The sequence below is a fragment of the Notolepis coatsorum genome, assembly GCF_963971535.1.
Source record: "Notolepis coatsorum genome assembly, chromosome: 2".
Taxonomy (NCBI): domain Eukaryota; kingdom Metazoa; phylum Chordata; class Actinopteri; order Aulopiformes; family Paralepididae; genus Notolepis; species Notolepis coatsorum.
This window is the reverse complement of record NC_140166.1, coordinates 182,105,767-182,125,374: the sequence shown is the minus strand read 5'-3', so window position 1 is coordinate 182,125,374 and position 19,608 is coordinate 182,105,767. Positions and strand designations below refer to the sequence as shown.

The 19,608-nt window shown below is 42.3% G+C and overlaps 1 protein-coding gene across 1 annotated transcript; it reads right to left on the bottom strand.

Annotated features, from left to right (window-relative positions):
* Positions 1-2,075: 2,075 nt before the first annotated feature.
* LOC311248598 (nucleotide sugar transporter SLC35D2-like) lies at positions 2,076-14,742 on the bottom strand. The gene is made up of 12 exons (XM_084338020.1): positions 14,595-14,742; positions 14,069-14,102; positions 13,636-13,722; positions 13,470-13,537; positions 13,290-13,361; positions 13,054-13,122; positions 12,725-12,827; positions 11,254-11,346; positions 10,380-10,447; positions 8,110-8,188; positions 7,937-8,019; positions 2,076-4,083 (listed from the first exon to the last, which is right to left on the bottom strand). The coding sequence occupies exons 1-12, from the start codon at positions 14,702-14,704 to the stop codon at positions 3,978-3,980; spliced, it is 972 nt and encodes a 323-aa protein (XP_084194146.1). The 5' UTR covers positions 14,705-14,742; the 3' UTR covers positions 2,076-3,977.
* Positions 14,743-19,608: the final 4,866 nt, after the last annotated feature.

Here is a 19,608-nt window from a genome sequence, read left to right as displayed (position 1 = left end):
CTTGTTTATTCCTTTTAAGGGTTGAGTATTTTATGGTTCCCATTTGTTTCTCAGTCAACAGAATCCGCTCAGTGATTTTGAGTACTAGTAGAAAGAAACCACTCCCTTCTGTGGAATGCGTGCTCACTCGCTCCGTGTAGCCTGAGGACTAAAAACCAATCTATTGGTGGATGCTTCGTTTTCTTTTGTTTCTAGATTTGTGTATGTAGGCCAGTGAGACCTATTTTATAGTATACATCTGGCAACTGAACACATACTTGGTAGCAGCACTGTATGCTTTCTGAAGCTCTTATTTCTCATGCTAATTTATTTTAAGTATGGATGTATGACGATTCTTACCGATCGTTCATGCTTGCCCTGGGCTGCCTTTGGTACATGATTGTACCAGCAAAGACAATGCAAGAATTTCTTGAAAGAAACCGTATCTATCCACCATTATATTTCTTAGCCTTTCTGCCATCAAGATAGTGAATTTTATTTCACATTGAATCTAAATGTGCCTTTCCCACTTAGTCTTGTCAATTTACATGAAAGCCATATTTATGTATAACTTAGGTACTGTAGCTTATTTCCATGTTGGGTGGACTTGCAGACAATGTATGCTAGATTGATACTTGAGTTACTGGTTTATAAGGGTTAAATTGTGCCTTTTTGAGCACAACTTGCAGAGTTGCAGCTTGAGAATACTAATATCTGGTTAAATATTAAAGACACTGTTAGGATCAAAAGCTGTTCTATCTGTTATGGAATTGGTTTTGTATCAGTGATCTTTGACTTGTCTTGATTTATTTTTGTATGAAATAAATGTTTGCACAAAATGACTACAAATCCAAATTTCTACGCTTCAGGCTGGGTTTTCAGTTGTGTAATATTTAACCATAGCAGCAGACTTTTCATTGCAAGCTAAACCATCAGATGTGGATCACACAGGGTTAATACAAACCAGATGAGTTTGATTAATGTGTAAATCCCAGCTGGAACATTAAACAAGATAATCGAATCGCCAATCTAACCATGTCATTGTGCGATGCATTCCATTCCGTCCAAATGGGTCTGACATACTGTAGGTTACGTCGCTGAAGCTCCTCTCTGTAATACGGAGACGGATCCAGAGAGTCGCAAGGACGGCAGAGAAGATCATTGGCTAAGAACTTCTGTCCCTTTCAGTCCAGGTGCAAAGCCCACTCAATCATCCCGAGACCCCAGGCACCCTGGACCACAGCATCCAAACACACAGGCTGCGAGCCTGCTGAACACCAACTCCTGAATACATGTTCTGGTATCCCATTCACACTTTATCCAATCAGGATAGAGAACTCAACACTGCAAAAATAAGAAATGGAAACTAGTTTTTAAGCAAATACGAGCTTGAAACAAGTAAAATAATGACCAGTGCAGTAAGCAAATTTAGCTTGGCAAGATTTCTTAGTCAAATATATCTAGGGTTCTCTCCTGGTTGGATAAAGTGGAAAATCGGAATGTAGAGCTATTTTACATTTCTTAAAGAAAATACCACTTAAATCACCTTTAAGTTGTACCTTCAACAATAACTATACTATACCATACTGATAACTACGCTCTTGTTTTTGCCACTGTAGACTAGTAACTATACTTTCTTCCTGCAGTATTAATAATTGTTTTGTATATATTTATTTTTCTCCCTCATATATATAAATAAAGGTAACTTTATCGTGTTATCACTATTGCTTTTTGTATTCCATTGTGCTGTGGCCATGAGCGGCGTGAGCATACCATTGTACTCATTACATATGGCAAAACATATTTAAATCTTTAATCAAACCTGTGCTGTTAAATCAGAATCCCAGATGAAGCACTTTGCCGTGATTCTATATCTAGATGACGGCCCGGGAGTACAAGCAATGCTCTTGTAAGTTCCCACACATGGCCTGCAAATCAAGTTGTATATTATAACATCTTACGTTAAACACCACCCTTAAAGTACAAACTAAATAAAAAGCTATGTCGACACATTATATATTATGCAATATTCAGTAGGATGGGCAGCCCTAGTACAAACCTTGAAACGCATGCAATGTCAACAGAGGAGCACATCAGACGGTCTTTTTTTTAATGTAAAAATAATTGGAAGAAAATCTGCTCTGATCTCATGGCTATTTACGTTCAGGACAGGTTGGCATCACAATTAACTCTGCTTACAATATTAACATCAGTAAAAAGAATAAATACAAAAAAGTATGAAGTACATCCATCAGTAATGTGATGCAGACATGTCTGATAGAAATGTAGAAAATGTGAAGATACCCGACTACTCAGGGACAACTGCTTGTAAAATTGTAAAAAACCCTGAAATGTATATAGACCATTTCTTGAAAGTACAGTAACCTCAGTCTCTCAACACTAAACGGAACCCAAGAGCTGCAGCACATACGGTTTTAACCCTTTCACCATCACTAGCTAGAAAACAGTTAAAAGTGCAATAGAAACATTAAAAGTTATACACATAAAACATAATTACTGCATGTTGTCTCTGCATAGAGAAGCAGTTACAGCTTGTGATAGAATCCATGACAAACATTCTGTAACACTGAAGGAAGACCAACGTAAACAGTTATTTCGGAACATGCCCCGAACAGACATGGGCAGCAAATACATTTAAAGCCACAATCCTTAATTTGAATTGGCAGCCTTCTGCCCCAGCCACTTTGCCTATCTGGAGGATGAGGTTATGGAGATGTTTGCATTTCAATCTAGTACCAACAGTCTGTGGTTGTTTACAACATGTTCATATTTTTTTAAGGTTGTAAAACAGTGTTTACAAAACACGCTACATGAAAATGGAGTGACACAAAAAGATATTATTAGGTAAAGGTAGGTTAAGAGCATCTCCCAGAGCTCGGAAGGTATTCTTAAGCTACATTCCTCAGGAATAAGCTGAAATTGGGTATGCAATACTGTATTTAAAAAAAAAAGGATTGTGCCTTTAAATGATCGTAATTTTTTATATTTGCAAGCCTATCCAATCAAAGCACACATGTGATCCGACAGACAATTCCAGCTGACCATTCCCATTTTCAGGAAGCATTCTGTTCAACATTCAAGTTGAATATTTCAGTTTGTTGACGGGGTTACCCGTCTCCATGACACCGGTACCGTAAACAATGTAACATAGGCTCCATTTCTCCCTTCTTATGACTACTCACAAGTACAGTAACTCCACTTAGAGAAAAACAACAAACACTAATTGAAATTGATCCACGTTATAGACCTCTCACGGTTAACATATTTCCGCTTGCTCCCATCTCTAGAATCTCCTGCAGCCATAGAAAAATTAATGGCCCATTAATAGATCGCTCCTAGCTTCGTCTGTGGTTCATACAGGCTGGTTCCAGTGAACAAGGCCTTCTAATATACATTTCTCTCTCCAATAAGGCGGGTGATTTGGAATTTCGAAGCGGCAGTTAAAAAATAGCTAAGCATTGCAGATCAGGTCACCAGCGTCAGTGCATTCTCTGCAACATCCGGTCATTTAGCGTTAGCAATTTGGCTTTAAAAAATTGGAACGTTACAACAAAACAAAGTCCTTTGGTGAAACACAGTTTACCCAATAACCCCACATGGAGCATCAAGGACAAACTTACTGGTAAACAGGAAAGGAAAAGACAGTTCATTTTCGCCATAGGTGAAAAGAAAGGCTCGTAAAAACGCGTGAGAGGTCTATTGGACCGATTCAAGGTATAGAAACTGAACCTTTCAGTTGCCAGTCCGGACTCCTCCCTCTTGGGAGGATTTTGTAACCATGGCAGCTTGGTGAGCGTAACCATGGCAGCTTGGCCACGCCTCACACAATCAAAGAAGAAATCAGCAGGACACCAATCCCATGGTTTCCAAGCCACGGCTGCTAAAATACCCAATAAATATAAACTGTACCAAAAAATAAAATTATCTCTTGTTCATTGGCATTAAAAATAAAAAATAAAAGAAATCCAGTGTCTTGGTCATACGACGACCTTGCCCTTAATTTCCAACTTTGTGTTTTCACTCGGTTTACTGCACCGCTCCTCTGTGAAAGTGATGTACGAGTACACCAGGCTCCCTGCAATACTGAAACGACACAGACGGCACCCGTGTTAAGACAGTTAAAAATACAAAAATACACCTGCATTTTGTTTGTACATGGCACAAACCTGCATGCATTAGCGTGCACATGTTTCATCAAGCCGTCCCGATGTGTTGGTAGTCAATCTACAGCTCATGTGACAAGTGACAACCCGCAATTAACCTGGGATGTCAGGGTAAACATGTCACAGCAAACAGCTGTCATAACTCAGGACATCGGGGTGAACGTGTCACAGGCAATAGCCTGGCGATAGTTCCAAACAAGACCCAGCATGCACTTAACACTTTAAGGACCAGCCACGAGTTTATACGTGTTACGGTGCCATGCGTTGTGGACCAGAGCCACAAGTTAACTTGTGGCAAGTTGTTATTGTTTTATTCCATATTAATAAACGGATCAAGGTCCCCGATCGGCTCTGCAGATTTACCCGCCAGATTTAAATCCGCGACATGCAATACCGGCCAGATCCTCTTAGGGGCGCCATCGCTCCACTGCAGTATCATTGAGGCCGAATGGGGAAATTATTTTTTTTACTGTCTGTGGGCGTTTCATATGAGCCTCGATCCCAGCCGAACATACTCCATCTTTGATCACGTTACCGAACGCAGATTTCAGCCTGGAATAATGGGATTTATGATCAGCCAATGGACATATCAATCTACCAGATTCCGATGACTAATGACGAAATGCTGCCGGCGGTCACATGGGCTGACGGTAGGATACTATTCCTCCAAATTACAGCTGGATTGGACATTGTTGTAACACGCAAGTGATCGATCAGTGAAAATGGCTACTTGAACGCACACTGTATTGCTAATCAATAATACTGATCGGCATCCCCCGCCGCCCCCATTTCATCCATATATGCTCTGTAATAGTCCGGATGTTACGCAGTTTGTTTTATTTCATTCGTATATATACAACAGAAATGGCGTTTGATATAACGTGACTAGCCTTTAGCCTCATATCTAGCTCCCCAGAAAAAAGACGAGGCGAAAACTGCGATAAACCTTATATTCACGGCGCTATAAAATGACAACCAACCGATGGATTTTTATTTTCTTTAAGCCATTATGAAGGCACGGTTTATGCACTCAAGTGACAATGAGAATGGACAGATAGCAATACTATAAAGTATATATATAGCTGTTAGAAAGTACATCGGTTTGTTGACAAAGCTCGGTCCTCTGGACTATAAAACGCCACGGGACTCTGGTCGCCAAAGTGTTAAGGATACCTGCAGATCTACGGATGATAGGCGCGATAGCCTGACGTAGGGCTGGGCGATATGGCCAAAAATGATATCGCGATAACGATATCGATAACAATATCATATCACTCGATATTCAATATTATCGATATTGTTATAAGTATAGTTTTTTTTTTTTTTTTAAACAACATATGTATGTTTATTTTGCAGCAATTCTTTGTTGTTGCCGCCATCTTTAATGTTACATCCCCTCCCACTCCAGTTCTCAGGCTGCAGCTGGTTTGAAAGCGAAAGTAAACCGGCTTCTCTGCTGGCTGTGGCTCCAGGGGAGTTGAACAGTTCTGGCTCTGCTGGTTTCTTTTCTATCTTTTGGCACTTTTTGGTGGACAAACCACCGCACATGTGCACCGTGACTGGAGTCTAGCTCTACTAGCACACATAGCCTACTGTGTACAGACGGTTTCAAACTGTATTTTATTTTTTTTATCTCTTTCTCCGATTTTTTTTCTGTTTTCTCCCCGTCCCAATTTAGTCGTTGTGCCAATTCCCCCCCCTCCCCTACCTGGTTGTTGTGCGCATGTTCTCCTACTGGTCGGTACAAGGGAACCCTGAAGTATCTGCACGCTTCCTCCGACACGTGCGGCGACAGCCAGTGGCTCTCTTCTCACCTGGCAGCGAGGGCTCTCATTGGTGAAGTGTAATGCGTGGGAGGTCACGCTGCCTTCCTCAAGTCCTGCCTCCGCTGAGCAAGCGCCCAGACCTGACCTGTAGGCGTCGCTGTCCACAACGCCAGTTTCCCACCCACGACTTCCCTCCCCCTAACCCAGCCAAACGAGTTAGTATAGCGATCAGACCAAGCCAAGGCAATGCTGACTCCGGGAGTCGAGACCGCAGCCTCTTGCATTGCTGACAAGCGCAATCTCCGCTATGCCACCTGACCGCTAAAAACTGTATTTTAAATTAGAAAGCAAACTAAATAAATGGACAAGAGAAAAATAAATCTCAATTTGGTCAGTATTGTCATTTGGACAAGCAAAGCCATTACTTTAAGTTGAAGGCAAGAAAGACAAGTCTGTCCACTGTCTCTGGTTTTAAAACTGCCCTGTTGCAGGTCACAATTTGGTTTTTTTTTTCCGATATTTTTTTTCCCGATATCGATTATTAAAATATATCGCCCAGCCCTCCCCTTAAGTTACTTCTGTAGAGAGCCTATAACATCAATTTCCGTAGGAAGTGCTATGATTTACTGAATTACTCTAAAGGAACATACCAAGCTTATGGGAAATGTGCTTAGTCTTCTCTAGAGTCAGACATGAAGATAGATACCAATTTCCTCTATGCATGGAGTAGAAAGCTATCCGTCTGCAAGCTAGCCTAGCTTAGCACAAATCAGTGGAAGCAAATATGGACCAGCTAGCCTAGTTGTTGGTCAAAAACAGCTCTCCCAGAGTTTTAACACTTTGAGCGCCACTCACGGCTAATCTCGGGTTTACGATTGTGACGTTGAAATTAAATTAATGAATTAAAAAAAAAAAATTATTAGCGATCTGAAATCATATTGCATCACGCGAGTCTATCGTTGGAGATCCAGGGGCCGCCGGCGATCAGATGTGAAAAAAGCGCCCCCTAACGTCTCCCAGATGGTAAATCACACTTTTGGAATGGACTCAATGAAAATGGATGGGGAAAAAAACATTCCAGTCCACATTTCACTTCTCACCCATGCAGCCGGAGTTACCAGAGTTCATTCTGGAGCCTCTGAGCCGCGGCGATCATGGGTTATACTGTACACACGTTGAATCAATATACTTATAGATTTTTTTCGAATGGTGATCAGGAATTGGAATATACCATTTAGATACCATCTGATGTCAGGTAAGGAATCTATGTTATCAGTGTTAAGATAATCAGACTCGTTTTCATGGAGATATAAGCGTTTCCACTATATGTGATATGGCTGTTTCACTGTAAAAGCCATGAGGAAATAATAGCAGCGATTATCAGCGCACGGCACGAGCGTGCGTGCGCACACATATACTATCGACCATCTAGCGTTTATTTGAAAACGATTCATAAATAGACTGACAAATGATAACGTTCTGGAATATTCCAGTAAAAGGCGATTATCAGGGAATGTGTTGTTTTTTCTATGAAACCGAGTGGTTTTCAAAATGCTATAAAAAGGAAATGAAGCGATAAAAACACAATCTGCTTTGCCAATGTTGACTGGAAAATAATTTGATAAGCGATGGGCAGATTAGACACATAGCATAAAACATAGATTAGGCGATATTAACGTTACATGGGCCGTGGCATCAACAGGGTAAAAAGGAAAACACGGCCCGGCACTGAAAGTGTTAAGCTAGACTAGTGGTCCATATCCGCTTCCATTTATTTGTGGTAAGCTAGGCTAGCTTGCAGACGGATAGCTTTCTACTGAAGGCACAGAGAGGAAATTGTTATCATATCTTCTTGTCTGACTGTGGAGAAGACTGTAAGAGAATTTTCCCATAATGTTGGCGTGTTCCTTTAAGTGGCACAAAGGGAATGTTGATGAGAGAATTAAAAAACAGACCCATAATATTGATAACAATATTGTTATAATAATATTGAATATAGTTCGGTACCTGATATTCAATCCGATGAAGTTAGTCCATGAGAAAATGTAGTCCACACTAAACACCATTCCGATGTATGTCACCAGGATATTCTGCAGAGAGAGAGAGAAAGAGAGTATGGGTGGTGGTACAACAAATGCCAGTTTTACTACTTCACTCCGACACACTAACGGGAGGCTCACCTTGATGCAGCCCACGATGGTGGTCGTAAGGGCAGAGTTGTATTGTGTGCAGAGCACCGTGGAATACATCAACACAAAACTGCAACATAAAATGGAAGCATATTAACCAAATGTACCGACGACCCATGTTTGACCATGACATGGCATTACAGCACATGGCTAATGTGGCTCTTAGGCAAGGTGGCTAAACGCACGATGACACGGACACAGTGATAGTACAGAATTACCCTGATGATTTTGTGCATACAAACCTTTGTGTATCTAAGGCCATGTCTACATGTTATACAGGGTTCCCACAGACATTGCATTTCAAGTTCTTTTCCAAGCACTATTTTTTATTATTGCAAAACAAATTATTAAAAGTCAGTACTCAACACACAATGCAAACTAACAATCAAACTATTTTTCATTTTAAAAGGATACAATTAACTTTTAAAACCGTTTTTTTTTATAGACCGGATCCAATATTTATGGCTTAAAACCAATTTCCGACAATTAGTTACACTTTAAATTAAAAAAAATTAATTTCTTGATTCAGAACAATTTGATCATGGATGAACAAAACTGTCAATGTGAATGGTTGATTTGAATTTCAATGGCTTTTTAAGCACCTTGTTAAAAAATTTGCTGTTTTCAAGGAATTCCAGGCCTTGACTTTCTTTTGTAAAAAATCAAGCACCTAAGCACTTCCAAGGACCTTGTGCGAACCCTGGTTATAGCATTTTCTCAGCCTCTTGGCCTTCAGTCCACACAAGAATGTCAGAAAGCTTCCTTCCAGGATGGAGATTTTAAAAACTCTGTTTTGCCTGTATATACATGTGGATGGGTGAAACTGAGGTTTTGGAAAACGCTAACATCATAACCGGCGGCCTCTGTCCACACACATATGGATATTTTTTTTAACTGTATTTTCTCTGCAATCAGGACCACATAGAGCTCCTTGCAGCCTGCCATTGGGTCTGTTCATGTGAGTTGTTGTTGTTGTGAGGACGGAGAAGTCTTCTAAAACACAGCTGGTGTGTAGAGGAATTCCTTTTAAAAAAAAGGGGTGAAAAACATCTTTAGAAATATCTGTGTATGTGTGGACATGGCCTGAATCATTCATACCAGCTTGACCAGGGCAGGGATACCCAAACCTTTTGACACGTAGGGCCAAGGATGAAACATAACATGAGTGGAGAGCCATGTGGCCAAACATGTCAGAAATATAACGAGGAATTTGTTTCTTAGGTCTTATGTCATAATGGCATTTATCAATATGCTGTGTAATAAGCAAAGTGTATCAAATATAGTTAAACTGCATCAAAAATGGACCAATCAATATCTTTGAAGGGCAAAAAAGGTGGTGGTGGGGAGTGAAATTTGGCCCTAGTTTGAGACGCAAGACAAATTCTTGATTGCTCTCTCACACACACCCTTTTATTAATATACTTGGCTATATATAATAACCTTATATATAATAACCTTAAACCATAACCCTAATTCTAACCCCGACCCAAACACTGCCTATTTCTCTGTTGTTCTTGTTTTGATGTAGGTATGTTACTGTGTTGAATGTATTGTCTTGTTCATTATGTCTTTGTTCATATTTCCTTTTTTTTGTATCTACTTTTTCTCCCATTTTCTATTTTTCTCCCATCCCAATTTCGTATCGTCCAATTCTACCCTCCCCTGTCTCGAACGCTGTTAGGCCATGCCTCCCACAAGCCGGCTGCAATGTGGACGAAGCCTTACATCACGTGTCCCCTCCGGTACTTGAGGAAGCAGCAGTCGCATCTTTTCACCTGCACAGCGCAATCTCTCAGCGTCGGGGGTCTGCGTGGGAGGGCACACCGCCCCCGTCGCTTCCCGATTCTGCTGCGCAGGCGCACCAACCGACCTGTAGGAGTCGCTGTCCACAACGTCCAATCCCCACCCATCAGCTTCCCACCCCCTAATACTGCCAATTGTAGTAGTATGTAGTAGTATGAACGACCAGCCAAGCTGATAGCAATGCGGAGAGCTGGGCTCGTCTTTGTTCATATTTCCAAAAAGAAAAACGGCCTATTTCAAATTGAGGACAAATTGTCTTCACTTCCCCAAAAAGTCCTCACTTCTTATGTCTGAACTGTCGACAAAACTGTATCGGGACCCTTTCGTACCAGGTAGGTGGAGAGGACAGATCATTGGACACACACAATAGCCATAGCCTATGTCTCACCCCACAATACAGGAGGAAGGAAGGAAGACAGACAGAGACAGACCGACAGAAGCCATAGCATATGTCTCACCCCATGATACAGGAGAGGATGAATTGTGTGAGGAAGAAGGCATCTGACCAGCCATCATATTCCACTGCCTGTTGAGAGATCAATAGTGAGCTTAGAAACAGAACCCCTGCCATTGTCATGTGCACTACACACACACACACACAGACACACACAAATTAGGGTTGCACTGATATCAGCAGGCCATCAGTATCAGCAAAGTGGGCTTTATAAAGCACAAATCAGATATCCATCAGATATCAGACTTTTAAAAAGATCAGTGCATCCCTAACACAAATGCTGAAATAATAAGTAATGCTACAAAGGTCCATAACCAGGCATGCAAGATGGTGTCCATAATAGGCATGCTAGGTTAAGTTAAGACAGTCTGCATCTCCACCGTGGCTATTTAACCTAGCAAAGCTGGAAGAGCCACTGTAATAAGTCTGCATGCTACATAATAGAGGCTTTGTGACTTTCTGGCTGCTGGCCTTCCACCTCTGGGGTTTGGCAAACCAGAAGGTTTCTACCCACTGTGCCCAACAAACATGACTAGCATACCATGCGCGCACAGACCAACACTGAGAATAACATTGGCAAGAACTGAAATACCAAAGCCATTACATCTCCATCTGTAAGGCCATCAAGCAGCAATGTGTAAATAGTATTACCACTTAATTTCCACTCACACTGAAATGTAAGGATGATCAAATGAATAACTATTTTGTTTCATACGTCTCGTATTTTCAGTGTAGCTTAGTAAATCAACCATAATGTGTATTTCTGTGATTAAGAGGTGTAGAGGTTTGAATAAGGACAGACATCCAGAGACAGATGTCAAGATGACAGATAAGACTGTTGACAAGACGGAGAGCACAGATATAGTGACAAGACTCACCCTCTGTATGTCTCCAGTAACATGTGCCAGGAGTAGTGTGGGAATTATCATAAATAATGCATTATAATACAGCAACCCATACTTCCCCAACTCCTACGAGAGAGGGAGAGGGGGGGGTGAGAGAGGAGGGGAGATAGAGAGGGGGAGTGAGAGGGAGAGAGAGAGTGAGGGGGTGAGAGAGAGGGGGGGTGAGAGTGTGTGTGTGTGTGAGGGGGGGGGGGCAAAAGGGGCAGGATAAATAAGGGAAAGAGGGGAGAGAGAGAGAGAGAGAGAGGCAAAAGGGGCAGCATGAACAGGATAAATAAGGGAAAGAGAGAGGGGAGAGAGAGAGGCAAAAGGGGCAGCATGAACAGGATAAATAAGGAAAGGAGAAAGAGAACAGTGTTATTCACATGGTGTGGACATTCCTCACTAACCAGCATACAGATGTCGTGCTGTATGCTTTACTACAGAGAACTTCTCACTAGCATTCAACTGTGTGTCTTTCTCCTTTCACACACTCTCACTCACACACACATCCCTGCCATGGGCGGAGGCATGGGGGGGGGGGGGGGGCTACCTGAGCTCGAGCCCCAAATGTTTCTCAAAATCCCTGAATGTTTTCATTTGTGTACAATTTGTGTAATTTCCCATCAAGTCTCTCTCCTGACTGGACCGGCAAATCAATGGAGCAAAAATTCTATTACTGGGGAAACAGTAACCATCCAGAGAGCCTGTGTTCCCCAACCCCCCCCCCTCTATTTACATGAAATGGTTCAGTCCCGCCCCCCAGAGATGCTGGTAAATCCATTTGATCACTTGTTCTCACTCGCCTCTGATGCACCTTAAACTATAGCCGTTTGTCTATACAACACAGGTGCATTGATTATTCATGGCATGCGACAGTACTGCTTTTCAAAATATACAGACTAGAGCCAAGTCGATACTACATACACGTGCTTGGGACTTCTATTTTGAAGAGCAAGTGCACCATCATGTGCCAGAAATAATAAAAGCGCCCCTGCGTTGCATTGACAGGTAGGCGCACTCTACAGCCCCACTCAATAGGCAACAGAGAATAAAAGTGAATAAAAGTGATCAAATAGATTCAATCTATGGACCTAACAATTTCCTATGGATTTATCCCCAACCGTGTATGACCAGGGGGCCACATACAGAAGGGTCTACTGACCAGGACAACACAAAATGATTATTCATAAATCATCAATAAACACAATCTTCACAAAGTCAAATAATAACAAAACTGTCTCACAAAACACTGACCAGCTATATTCAACAGCTAAAGACAAATAAGAGGTCAAAAGAACGAAAAGAAGACCGAGCTACAAAATATTTGTGTTCACAGTTAGTTCTCTGAAGCTATTCAGTCGAGGACAATTTGCTTTACTTATAGTCAACATCCATCCGCTCAAGGCCAAGATTCCTCCGGCAAGACAATGGCATCATTCATCTGCCGGCACAAATCACATACCTTGGAATCTAATTTCTGTTTCACATAGGCTCCGTTGGCTGCAGTCAACACGTCATTCATGAGAATGAACACATAGCCTTGCATGTCGAAGGACAGGTCTGCGCTGTGGAGGGTGAGATAAGAGAGAGAGAAGAGAGCCTCAGGGAACTAAATGTGTTTTACTGTTTAATTAGCCAATTAGCTTTGGGTATGCAGCAGGGAGTACCTTTGACAACACACACAAAATGTTTCTAATAACGGCTGTGAAGACATCACTATAGGCCGGCCCTTTGTAGTAAAGGTCATCTGGGCTCTTTACAGCTGGGACAGCTGGATGTAATAGAACTTACCTTGCGGCCACAAACGCCCCCAGGATCATTGTAAATACTGTCAACTGGACTGGCCTGGAGAATTTCTTCCTACAAAGTCCCGGAGGGGGGGGGGGGGGGGGGGGGGTTAAAAAAATCAATTTGATGGCATGACTATGCATATAACATTGGAGTGAGCTTTGACATACAGGATTAACTTCTACAGGAGCTGTAGCCCTTTGGATGAAAATGCAGTGGGCTACTTGTAGAAAGCTTACTTTAGTAGACAGCCCTCTGCCATCATGGTGAATAAGATGGAAAACCTCCTCAGGACAGTGAACATCGGCAAACTGGCGAGAGGAGGAAACAACAGCGACATTTAACAGGACGTCAAGAATTCGCTAAACTTCCGTAACGCGATAATGTGAGCTTCCCATTTTAGGGAAAAGGTAACTTACTTCAGCCGTTTAGTTCCAAACAGGCCGGTGATTTGATTTCCCACAAAAAGCAGAGGCAGAGGGAACGTCTGTGATGGCATAGTAAACACATTGTTTCAGTCAACATTTTAAGTGAGCTGGGGATATACATTTAAGAAACGTGTCACAGGGACGAGAGAGGCATCACCTTGCCAAGTATGCTCTCATCGAAGTCCGGGAAGCTGATCACCCTCGCAGCCTTGCCCACCCACAGCACGACCACTGTGGCCAGCATCTGCACACAAGTTTTATGTTTTATTTGTCACATAATATATACATTTATATAATAATACAGTACACCATATGATGGACATTACAGTGAAAGGGTTGGTTCTGTATGAGCCCCCTGAGATTGTGCTTCAAGTTCATATACAGTAAAAAGTCAAACGAATAAAGGCCAAACAACACTATACAAAATATACAATACTTAAGTACAAAGAAGTGAAGTACAAATGCAAGCTTTTTAAAATGCTAATAATAAATAGATACACATTTAATAATTGGGACTTTTTGGGGGAGCGTGTGATGCAAAATAAAAATATAAATAAAAAAAAAATCAAATGAAAAGGCACGTAACTTACCTGCCCGATGCCCACACAGATCGAGGAGGGGAACCTGTAACAACATGGCAGAGTTACACGTTAGAGCCCAACTTGTACCCTGTGTGTTAATACACATTACTGCCAAATCAATGCACATTAATATGGCATGTTGTTAAACTGGTCACTTAGATCTAACCAACACATATGTTGTCAAGAAACGTTATGCAAACACCGGACTGTCCGAGAGAGAGGCGGGTACAGTTAGGGGCATACAGTTACAACAACAGATACAGCTGCTAAAAGTTGGTGTTGTTGGCAGCTTGCTAGCAAGTGGAAAATTGGCAACAACAGTCCAACGATCGCTCTTAAAGAAAAGAGGAAGAAGAAGTATATTATTAACGACACTAGACAGGTTGACATGTCTGCTGAATATACGCCCGGCGCTGTGGAACACTCGATGGAAAAGTTAAGTCTCCACTCTCTGCTCCAGCAACGGGCCAGCAGCACAGCTAAGCTAAGCTAGCCAGCTCCTCAAGTAGCACAGTTCACAGTCCAAAACATTTACCCATAGTTAGTCAGGACGCTTTTGTTCACCACCACGATGAAAAATGAACTCAGGCCGTAGAATCCTGCAGCGAATAGCTTCAGAAACACCGGTAAAGATTTGTCCGCCATCCTCCCCAAGACGCACTCATTCCTCCCTCTCCACTCCGGTCTCTGCCATAGCTCCGCGTCGAGCACCGCTCCTCTCTGGCGGCAGCCGTCAAGTCAGGTGGAACAAGCATTGGCATTTCCGGTGTAGAACGTTCAAAACAAAAGTCCTCATAACTGGCCTGGGTCAAATTAATTAACAGCGCTCATAATGCTGATGACGAAGACTTAAACTTGTATGTGATGCATGTATTACATAACATCACATACATGGTACATGTTTTGTATCCTATTCTTATGCTCTGAGTATTTAAAAGGTCCAATCAGTAAACCAAATCTCAGGAGGCTCATAGTTACAGTCTAACTTACAGAACCAATTATTTCACTGTAATGGACATGTAGGCCTACGTACCTATATGTGACAAATAAAACAAAACTTGAACAATTGTATTCACTCACTGTATTGTGAATCTACATTGATAATATTAGTGAATTCTGAAGTCAAATGTATCAATATTCTAATTTACAATGGGTTAAGAAAGTTCCAAATGGTGTATTTTCCAATCTACAGATCAAACTCTTCAAGAATGTATACCCCACATCGATATGATCAAAACGTCACAGACTGTTTTTAACAGTTCAATATATCTGGCATACTGGGCGGTGAATGGGGTTAATTGGATTTAAACTGATTGTGAAAACTGAAATCCTCCAAGTTTTGTGTCCAAAATATATTACTCGTTTTTCTTGTGCTTGTATCTTCAGGTACTTAACCTAAGTTTTCATCAAATTGAGTCACGTTCCACGATTTTATTTTGAAGGCAAAAGTTCTTGACAGGAAGTCTTATTGTAGCTTACAGTTGGCACTTTGAGTTTCACAACTTCCGCCCGAAGCATGTACCAAGAGGGATTGATTGATTGATTGATTGATTGAAAACTTTATTAACAGATTGCAGAATGGGTACAATACAGTACAGCACAATACACACAATTGTTAAGGGGATGCAGACCAGAGCAAGACTTTCGTCTTGTTTACATCAGGGTCCCCCATTTTCAATTCATCAGGACATATATGACATACATGACATACAGATAGACAGTACTGCTACATCTATACATTTATGACATACCAGATTTGCAAATACAGTACTGTTTGTGATACAAAAAGAGTCCAGAAAAGGGAGTATATACATTTGACGTAAAAACTGTACATTGGAGGAGGTTGGGTGGGTAGGAGGGGTTGGGTGGAGGGGGTTAGGTTGGGGGGGGAAACACTGTACAACTGTACAAGCAAAACTGTACATTGGAATATTGACAACCATACGAGGTAATTTACTGTACATTGGAGGGGGTTGGGGGGGGGGCACTGTACAAACAAGCAAAACTGTACATTGGAATATTGACAACCATACTAGGTAAATTACTGTACATTGGAGGGGGTTGAGTTAGGACATTTACAGGGGCCAGTTTCGAATTGCAGTCTCCCGTAGGTGTTCTTTGAGAGTGGTTTTGAAAGTGGGTAGTGATTCACATTCCTTTACAGCTTTAGGTAGGGCGTTCCACATTGATGTGGCATAATTGCTAAACGTGTTTAGTCCCTTGTTTGAGCCGAATCTGGGTTTAACATGATTTGTGGAGCTCCCTCTGGTGTTGTGATCGTGGTATTCACTGACCTTTGGGAAGTATTTTGACATGTACATGGGCACCTTGGTCGTGTAGTGTATCTTTTAGACCAGGCCCATTGCAAGTTGCTGTACTCTGTCGTCTACTCTAAGCCATCCTAGGTTGTCAAAGTGGGCAGGGGTGAGGTGGGTTCTAGGAGTAAGGTCAAGCAGTAGTCTGACCAGTTTGTTTTGAGATGTTTGTAATTTAGTTTTTAGCGCCTTTGAGGTGCTTTGGTACCATGAGGTGCAAGCATAGTCGTAGTACCCTTGAATGAGTGCTCCTGCCAGAGTCTTCAGGGTATTCTTGTTTACCAGAGAGGAGATCCGGTACAAGAATCGAGTTCGTTGGTTGACTTTTTTTATTACATTGGATGCCATTTTGTCACAGGAGAGATTAGCCTCTAGGATGGAACCCAGGTAGGTAATTTCATCTTTCCTTGTGACAATATTGTCACCCACTGTAACTGAGAAGCCGTCGGTCTTGCTTAGTTTGTTATTTGAACAGAAGAGAATGGACTCTGTTTTGCCCATGTGTAATGATAGTTTGTTATCAGCGAGCCATATGCTTTAACTCCATCTAGCGTCAACCCTATGTAAAATTGGCCCCATTCACTTTGAAAATTATGAATGGAGTTTACACCAACAGAATGTATTTGGAAATTATTACACAACACAGGTCTAAATGGTATCCATTATATTGCAATATAACAATAGACAGTTCTCTGTCTCCGCAGGTTGGGATGCGTATGGCATGGCATGCCTGTTGGGCAGTCGCTTGGTGGAATCAAACAGATTCCTGTTTTTTTTATTGCTCTGCAGGGGCTTGGGAATTAACAGGAAGTCCTTCTTATTGCCATGGCTGTTGCCACTAATTAGGGGTCTGAAAGATTCTCGAGGGTTCATCCCATTTAGTACAGGCCCTACTGCCTTGAAGGGGTCGCGCCTACGCGTGGGGTGGGGTGGATCATTGTTAGGGGAGTCGTTAAGGGAATGCCTGGGGCCTCCAGTGGTTTGTGAGGGGACCTGCCAGTGGGGGGTGGAGTGGCTGGGAAGGATGAATTAATGAAAACTTTATTTAACAGATTGCAGAATGGGTACAATACAGTACGGCTCAATACAGGGGATGCAGACCTGAGAAAGACGTTTGTCTTGTTTCCATCAGGGTCCCCCATTTTCAATTAATATAGACATTTATGACATACACAACATACATGACATTTATGGCATAGGGACATATAGGTATTTAGTACTGATACATTTGTGACATAAACGGTATTCAAATATACAGTACTGTTACCCCTAGATCCTGACAGAGTATATACATATGATGGGGAGGGGACTGTACATTAGGAGGGGGTGGGTGGGTGGGAGAGAAATATACATATGGCGGGGAGGGAATATATACATGCGGTGGGGAGGAGACTGTCTATTAGGAGGTGGTGGGGGTTTTGGGCATTTAAGGTGGCCAGTTTCGAATTGCAGCCTCCCGTAGGTGCTCTTTAAGAGCGGTTTTGAATGTGGGTAGGGATTCACATTCCTTTACAGCTTTGGGTAGGGCGTTCCACATTGATGTGGCATAATTGCGAAACGTGTTTAGTCCCTTGTTTGAGCCAAATCTGGGTTTAACATGATTTGTTGAGCTTCCTCTGGTGTAGTGGTTGTGGTATTCACTGATCTTTGGGAAGTATTTTGACATGTACATGGGTACCTTAGTCGTATAGTGTATCTTGTAGACCAGGCCCATTGCAAGTTGCTGTACTCTGTCGTCTACTCTAAGCCATCCTAGGTTGTCAAAGTGGGCAGGGGTGAGGTGGGTTCTGGGGTTCAGGTCAAGTAGTAGTCTGACCAGTTTGTTTTGTGATGTTTGTAATTTTGTTTTAAGCGCCTTTGAGGTGCTTTGGTACCAAGAGGTGCACGCATAGTCGTAGTACCCTTGAATGAGTGCTCCTGCCAGAGTCTTCAGGGTATTCTTGTTTACCAGAGAGGAGATCCGGTACAAGAATCGAGTTCGTTGGTTGACTTTTTTTTATTACATTGGATGCCATTTTGTCACAGGAAAGATTTGCCTCTAGGATGGAACCCAGGTAGGTAATTTCGTATTTCCTTGTGACAATATTGTCACCCACTGTAACTGAGAAGCCGTCGGTCTTGCTGAGTTTGTTATTTGAACCGAAGAGAATGGACTCTGTTTTGCCCATGTGTAATGATAGTTTGTTATCAGCGAGCCATATGCAGATTTTGCCTAGTTCCGAGCTGAGGGTTTTTTCAACCTGCAACTTGTTCTTGTCAGAGACCAGCAGGGCTGAGTCGTCCGCAAACAGGAACAAGTTGCAGTCACAGGCTGACGACATGTCATTTGCATAAATTAGGAAGAGTAGCGGTCCTAGTATGCTTCCTTGTGGAACACCACAGCTCACTGTGAGGGGGGGGGGATAGAGTACCGTTTACCTCTACCATCTGTTCTCTCCCCTCCAGGTAGGATTGCATCCAGCTCACTGATAGACTATCAAAACCAATTGCTTTTAACTTGTCAATCAGAATGGAGTGATTGACAATGTCGAAGGCCTTTTGTAGGTCCAGCATGACCATGCCGCAGTATTTGCCCGTGTCCACCTCTTGTTTGATGTGGTCGTTCAAATAGAGGAGGCATGTGTCAGTGGAGTGGGACGTTCTGAAGCCAGCTTGTTGCCACACAGGGCGAATCGTCCTGGCTCTGTGACCTTAGCAACATTTGCGTCAGCAGACAGAACTCTGAGGTTCATGCTATGAGTCTGTGAGACCTCTCCCAAGGCCCCAATAGACAACCTTTCCTCCTCCTCTCTCTCTCCTTCCTCTTCTTGTCTATGGCCTTTGCCTGGAGGGATTCTGTGATGCAGACAATAGCGGAGTGGACAGTCCTGCTGGAAGCAGACGGCTGAGGGTGGTTTTGGGAGTGGAATCCAGATGAATTGTTATTGAACAGCACTGGTTACGTCTCACTGATTATCTGTGGGAACACACAATTACAGTATACAATGTTGGAATTGTTTAAAAGTACAGGGAAGTAGCCTACTGTTCAGAGCAGGGGGGCTGCCCACCATTATGTACAAAAAAAACATGTTTTTATCACTATGGGGAAACAGTCTTAATTGAAAACAGCTACAATCCAGGAGACCTGGTCATACAGAAAACAATCTGTTCTGTTACTTCAAAGTGTAATATACAAATTCTACTCACTGGAAGTGGGGCATAAACCGAGGTGGCCCTGGGTGTGAGTATTTTCAC

Coding starts and splice junctions, on each gene's coding strand:
- LOC311248598 (XM_084338020.1), bottom strand. CDS start 14,704: ATGGCGGACAAATCTTTACCGGTGTTTCTGAAGCTATTCGCTGCAGGA. Junction 13,123..13,289: donor GCAGAGGGCTGTCTACTAAA/GTAAGCTTTCTA, acceptor GGGACTTTGTAG/GAAGAAATTCTCCAGGCCAG. Junction 4,084..7,936: donor TTCATCGGATTGAATATCAG/GTACCGAACTAT, acceptor GTGTCGTTTCAG/TATTGCAGGGAGCCTGGTGT.